Here is a 6,674-nt window from a genome sequence, read left to right on the forward strand (position 1 = left end):
TGTGTGTGTAATTTATTGTGTTACCTAAAGAAATTTTTACACTGTCTTCAAGGATGTATATCTCTTCTTATTACTTTGGAAACAGACCTATTTCCATAGTGCATCATTAACTACCTATACCCAAGACTAAAGCCAAAAATTCCAATTTTAGGAAGCATATGTGAAAAGTTGAAATATGAACTCCCCATTTGTTTGGCAGACTTATATCTTTATCAAGAAAGAAAATATCAAACACTAAAGATCACTGTGTTGTTGCAAAAATACTTGATAACAGGCTTTTAGGTCGTGTCAGTCATTGGTTCTCAACTGGAGAAATTGGGCATTTTGGGAGACATTGTTGGTGGACGGCTGGAATGCATCTGGTGTCTAGTGGGTAGAGGATGGAGATGCAGCTAAATATCTTGTGTGCACCTAACCGGTTTGGCTCAGTGGACGGAGCGTTGGCCTGCGGACTGGGGGGTCCCGGGTTCGATTCCCGTCGGGGGCATGTGCCTTGGTTGCGGGCACATCCCCGGGGTGGGGGGGGGGTGTGCGGGAGGCAGCTGATCGATGTTTCTCTCTCATCGATGTTTCAAACTCTCTGTCCCTCTCCCTTTCTCTCTGTGAATGATCAATAGAATATATTTAAAAAAAAAATATCTTTTGTGCACAGGACACAAAAAATCCCATTGAGCTCTAGCTGGTTTGGCTCAGTGGGTAGAGCGTCAGCCTGCAGACTGAAGGGTCCCTGGTTTGATTCCAGTCAAGGGCACATGCCTGGGTTGTGGGCTCGGTCAGATGTGCAGGAGGCAGCCAATCAATGATTCCCTCTCATCATTGATGTTTCTCTCTCTTCCTCTCTGAAATCAACAAAAATATATTTTTTAAAAATCCCATTGAGAAACTATGGCCTACATATATTTAATGTATATTAATGTATGAAATATTAGCATTGTAAGTAGAAAAATTAGCTATGCCAAGGTTTTACACCAATCCTAAGTGTGTATATATTTTGTAATTTGTAAGAGTATAAAAGAAAAAGGCCCTAATGTTTGGCATTCACAGCAACGTACATGCCAGGGTGATGAGAAACTTTAAATTGTCGCTGTTGTAAGGTTGCTGTTAGCATCAGACATATTTCCATCATTACAGCAAGTGGGAGGTGTTGCAGGAGTACAAGTCTAATTCTAGCATCTGCTCCTTGCTGTGCCGCTTGGGGCTGTAGCCACAGCGGCAGAGCTAGGGGAGCTGGTTGGGGGGGGGGGGGGGTGTCTCCCGTTAGAGGAAGCCACAAAGGCGCTGAAGGAACAGCTCCAGAGCCAGGTCCTCCTCCTCCTCCACCTTTACGCCAGAATCCCCAAGGCTCACGTGGCGCGTCCAGAGCCCCGCTCTCCCCCCTCCCCAACCCCCACTTTCTCAGGCTGCACACGGACCTCCCTGCAGCTGGAGTTGTTCCGCAGAAGATCCCTGGAAGGGGGAGGTTGCTGTAAGTCCGTCCAATAGTAGGGCGCAGCTGCAGGGGTTTCTCCAGGAAGCCTTGTGGAATCCCAAGGATGCGCTGCTGAAGACGGTGGGAAACTGAGGGAGGCCCGAGTGGGAATCGCCTCCCTGGGCTCTTCAGGGAGCACCTCTTGGTGGCTTTTCCTTTAGCAACCATGTCCTTAACTTCCACTCTGGGGACAAAGTAGGGGAAGAGGAAGAATGACAGGCTCTGTGTCATGAGAAATACTCTGTACAGATTCCGCAGGGACGTAAGTGCTCAGAGACGAGGTTGACTCAAGAGGTGGCATTAAATTGACAGCAATTTATAAGTAGAAAGCAGAACGTCCTTGGAGCTCTGTGCAGGAGGACCTGAGAAACTTTGCCAGGCACTGGCTTATGGAGAATAGAGGCAGTTCCTCCTCCCTATCCCCTCAGCTGCCATTCTCTTTCCTCCCCTTCAAGGCCAAAACTACTTGAAAAGAAGCACTCATCTCTGACCTTAGTCCTCACCCTCACTTTCTTCTCATCATTAACACATTGTAAGCAGCAAAGCCATTGAGATTGCTCCTTCCACAGTAACTAGACACACACACACACACACACACACACACACACACACACATGACCACTCTCCATGACTCCTCACAGGCAACAGACTTAAAGGCTTTCCACTTCCAGAAACTCTCTACTCCCCGGCGTCAAGGACCTATTCTCTTCTGCTTCCTTTCTTCTGGGTTCTTTCCAGAGCTCATTTACAGTCTAGCATTGTGGTTATTTCCAAAGACTTTCCCGCCAAGTTACCTCTGCTCAAACATCTGCTTTTAATACATTCTGGTTGGATGATCTTGGTAAATTAGTTAATCTCTTTCTTTCTGATTTTCTCAATCTGTAGTAAATGGGAATAGAAATCCTATATAATAAAGAGATAATATGCTAGTTAGACTGAACAGCAGAACAACTGTCCAGACGACCTTTCAGACGACTTTCCGGACGACCTTCTAGATGAATCGGGGCTGTGAGGTCCAAGCCCCTTGCACGAATTTTGTGCATCAGGCCTCTAGTTCTATATAATAAAAGCCTAATGTGCAAATCAACCAAACAGCGGAACAACCAGTCACTATGATATGCACTGACCACCATGGGGCAGATGGTCAATGCAGGAGCTGCCCCCTGATGGGCAGTGTGTGCCCACAGGGGGAGCACCACTCAGGCAGAAGTTGGGTTTACGGCTAGTGAGCACAGTAACGGTGGTGGAAGCCTCTCCCGCCTCTGCTGCAGGCAGGCGGTAAGGAGCGAGGAGTCCTGGACTGCGATAGCCCCAGACTGTGAGAGGGATGTCTGACTGCCGGGTTAGGCCCACTGGGGAGTCGTGCAGAGATTAGCCAATCGATGGTTCTCTCTCATCATTGATGTTTCTCTCTCTCTCCCCCTCTCCCTTTCTCTCTTAAATCAATAAAAATATATTTTTTAAAATGTAGATCTTTTTAAATATATATATATACATATTTTTCCCTCTGGCTCTATTTTTGTTCATCAGTTTATGTTGTTCATTATATTCCACAATTGAGTGGGATCATGTGATATTTATCTTTCTCAGACTGGATTATTTTGCTTAGCATAATGGTCTCCAGGCCCATCCATGCTCTTGCAAATGGTAAGAGTTCCCTCTTTATTTTTTACAATAGTATTGTATTCCATTGTGTAGATGTTCCATAGTTTTTTAATCCACTCATCTGGTGATGGGCACTGAGGCCGTTTCCAAATCTTAGCTATTGTAAACTGTGCTGCTATGAACATAGGGGTGCCTATATTCTTTCTGATTGGTGTTTCTGGTTTCTTGGGATATAGTCCTAGAAGTGGGATTACTGGGTCAAATGGGAGTTACGCTTTTAACTTTTTGAGGAAATTCCATAGTGTTCTCCACAGTAGCTGCACCAGTCTGCATTCCCACCCACAGTGTACGAGGGTTCCCTTTTCTCCACATCCTCTTTGCTGATTTTTTTAATGATAGACATCTTACAAGTGTGAGATGGTACCTCATTGTTGTTTTGATTAGCATCTCTGGGATCATTAGTGACTTTGAGCATGCTTTCATAGGTCTCTTGGCTTTCTGTATGTCCTCTTTTGAAAAGTGTCTATTTAGGTCCTTTGTCCATTTTTTAAAAATTGTATTGTTTATATTTGTTTTGTTAAGTTGTATGAGTTCCCTGTAAATTTTTAAAATTGTTTTATTGCTTAAAGTATTACAAAGAGTATTACATATGTCTCCTTTTTTTCCCGCCCTTGACAATCCCCTGGCCTCCCCTACCCCCTAGTGTCTTATGTTCCCTGTAAATTTTGAAGATGAAACCCTTATTGGAGATAACATTGTCAAATATGTTCTCCCATGCAGTGGGCTTTCTTGTTGTTTTGTTGGGATGGTTTCTTTTTCTGTGCAGAAGGTTTTTATTTTAATGCAGTCCCACTTGCCAGGTACCTGCTCCTGATTGGGGATTGAATCCGAGACCCTTTTTGTGCATGGTGCGTTCTAACCACTGAGTCACACTGGCCAGGGCCTTAAGTGAGGGGTGTGTGTGTGTGTGTGTTTGTGTGTGTGTATGTTAATGAAAAGTGCTTAGAACAGTGCCTGGTTTATAAGCTTGGCTTCCCCTAAAATGGAAGGAAGCTCTGAGATTCCTTTGAACTAGATGGGACTAGATTGTAAGCCAGACGTGGCTGCAGTTATTTTGCTGGACTGAGTTATCAGTACGTCCCATTTCCACCCCATGGAATACAAGGTTGATAACGTTTTAAGTTGAAAAGTACCATTCCTATGTTCTGACTTAGCTTTCCCATCACGTTCCAAGTGTGTCAACTAACCAAGTAGATAACATTTACTGTAGAGAATCAAGAGCACAGTAATCTGTGTGCATTTTAATGCTCAGAAACATGATCTTGTATGAAATGTTTGTCATTGCAGAGAGTGAACAAAGTGTGTGGGGAAAGTGGTCCCAAAACAACTTTTTTTTGAAAAAAATTAACTAGATAATGAGACATCCACAAGACTGAGCTCAATACTTCCTTGTTTCATGGTAGAAAAGAATTTAAGAATTAAAAAAAAATATCATGACTTTGACCCTCACTTGGCAAAGAGGCTGAGCTCAAACTTGATTCCAAAAGAAGTTCTTTCTTCCAGGGGGAACCTCGGAGCTGGGCGTCTGCAACGAACGTGCTTTGGCTGCTCTCGGGGGTGAAGCAGAGGAACTGGGAGGGAGGCCCTGGGTCCAGGGCTGAGATCCGGGCCGTGAGAGGGAGGCGGAGGGCAGGACCTGGAGGGAAAGGCCGGCGTCTGGGAGGGCGTGCGGCAGCGGAGGGCTCGGTGGTGCCAACTCCTCTCATTTCGTCCCCACGGGCTCCGCTCCGGTTGGGGACCGTCAACCCCGAACGCGGGCCCTGCCCTGCCCTTTACCTCTCGGGACACAACCCTCCCCGACGCCTCGGCCCAGACCAGCGCCTCTCGCCCCCGGTGCGCGGGTTGGGGCTTCGCCTGGCGACCGTCGGAAGCGGAAGCAACGCGGGACGGACGGTAATGCGCGTGCGCAGTCGGGCACGGAGCCGCCACATTTCCAGCGCGGACGGTCCGCGTTGACCAGTCGGTTACCCGGGACAGCGCGGCCGATGGCACTTGTGTCGCCGTCCGCCGTCCAGCTCGTCGGAGGGCACCGCTCGCGCCCGGGGACGGCGACGCAGTCCCTCCAGGAGCAGATGTTCCGGCAGCCGCAGCGGGGAGGCCCTCAGGCCCCCGTGGGGTCCGGCGGGCACCCCTCCCCTCCGCGGCGGCCCCGGATGCGGACAGCTGCCCCCCGGGCTCCCCAACTGCGCCTTCCCGTCCTCTCCCTCCACCTACGGACACCACCACCATCCCCACCGCTATGCGAGCGGCAGCGGCCAGCGGTGGGCGAGTGACTGCGAGCTGCAGAAGGAGAAGGAGAAGGAGAAGGAGAAGGAGAGCGCCCGGCAGAGGAGGCTGAGGGGGAGGGAGAGGATCGGGGCGGCGGGAGCCCCGGAGGTGTGGGGGCTGTCCCCCAAGTACCCCGAGCCGGATTCTGATGAACACACCCCGTTTGACAATGAAGAGGTAAACACTCAGAAGACCAACAGTTCAGATTCTATCTCTGAAGAAAAGAGGAAAAAGACCAGTCGTTCAAAAAACAAGAAAAGAAGAAAGAAAAAGTCCAAAAGGAAATCCAAGAAATATAATAGTGACAGTGCTTCAGACTCTGACACGAATCCCAGCTGTGATGATGGGAAAAGGAGAGCCAAGAACAAAGAGAAGAGAAAGAAACACAGAGGCGGGGCAAACAGGAAAATGAAGACTAACAGAAACCGTGCTGACTCCGGCTCTAAGGATTCAGAAGGGGAGTTTCGAGAAGATGTGCGGATGCATCACTCCAATATGGCAGATACCATGGACCTAATAGGCCCAGAAGCACCTGTAATACTCACCTCTCAAGAAGAGAAACCTTTGAACTATGGCCACGCTCTGCTCCCAGGGGAAGGTGCAGCTATGGCCGAGTATGTAAAAGCTGGAAAGCGTATCCCACGAAGAGGTGAAATTGGGTTGACAAGTGAAGAGATTGCTTCCTTTGAGTGCTCAGGTTATGTTATGAGTGGTAGCAGGCATCGCAGAATGGAGGCTGTACGGCTGCGGAAAGAGAACCAGATCTACAGTGCGGATGAGAAGAGAGCCCTTGCATCCTTCAACCAAGAAGAGAGACGGAAGAGAGAGAATAACATTTTGGCCAGTTTTCGAGAGATGGTGTACAGAAAGACAAAAGGGAAAGATGACAAATAGAGACTTTTGTTATACAGGACTTTGAACAACAATTTTATATAACCAAGTAGTATTAAAAGGCTTTATGGTGTTACTGTATCTACCTACTATGTTAGTAAGTCCTCCGAGGAAAAAGCTGTTTTTTGAGATCTGAGCAATTTATCCTTTATGTTTAATGTAATAATCAATATATAGTTTTTAAAATATTGAACTACAGGAGAGTTAGTAAAATGCCTTTCACTCAAGTCCCTGATCCTCCTCCCCAAAGACATCTCTTTTTTGTGTCTTCTATATCTGCCCATGAGTTCTTTGTACATACCAGTATATTGCTTCATTCTGGTTGCATTTAACAGACTGTTTAAAAGAAATAGAGATTTACTGGCATCTAATAAAAGTGCAG

The 6,674-nt window shown here is 47.3% G+C and overlaps 1 protein-coding gene across 1 annotated transcript; it reads left to right on the plus strand.

The window, feature by feature from the left end:
• Positions 1-5,118: 5,118 nt before the first annotated feature.
• On the plus strand, positions 5,119-6,381 carry LOC102420516 (NKAP-like protein). Its single transcript, XM_023746755.1, has 2 exons — positions 5,119-5,244; positions 5,297-6,381. Exons 1-2 carry the CDS (start codon positions 5,119-5,121, stop codon positions 6,293-6,295), a joined length of 1,125 nt encoding a protein of 374 aa, XP_023602523.1. The 3' UTR covers positions 6,296-6,381.
• The last annotated feature ends 293 nt before the right edge of the window (positions 6,382-6,674 follow it).

This window comes from Myotis lucifugus, unplaced genomic scaffold (genome assembly GCF_000147115.1).
Source record: "Myotis lucifugus unplaced genomic scaffold, Myoluc2.0 scaffold_728, whole genome shotgun sequence".
In the NCBI taxonomy this organism is placed as follows: domain Eukaryota; kingdom Metazoa; phylum Chordata; class Mammalia; order Chiroptera; family Vespertilionidae; genus Myotis; species Myotis lucifugus.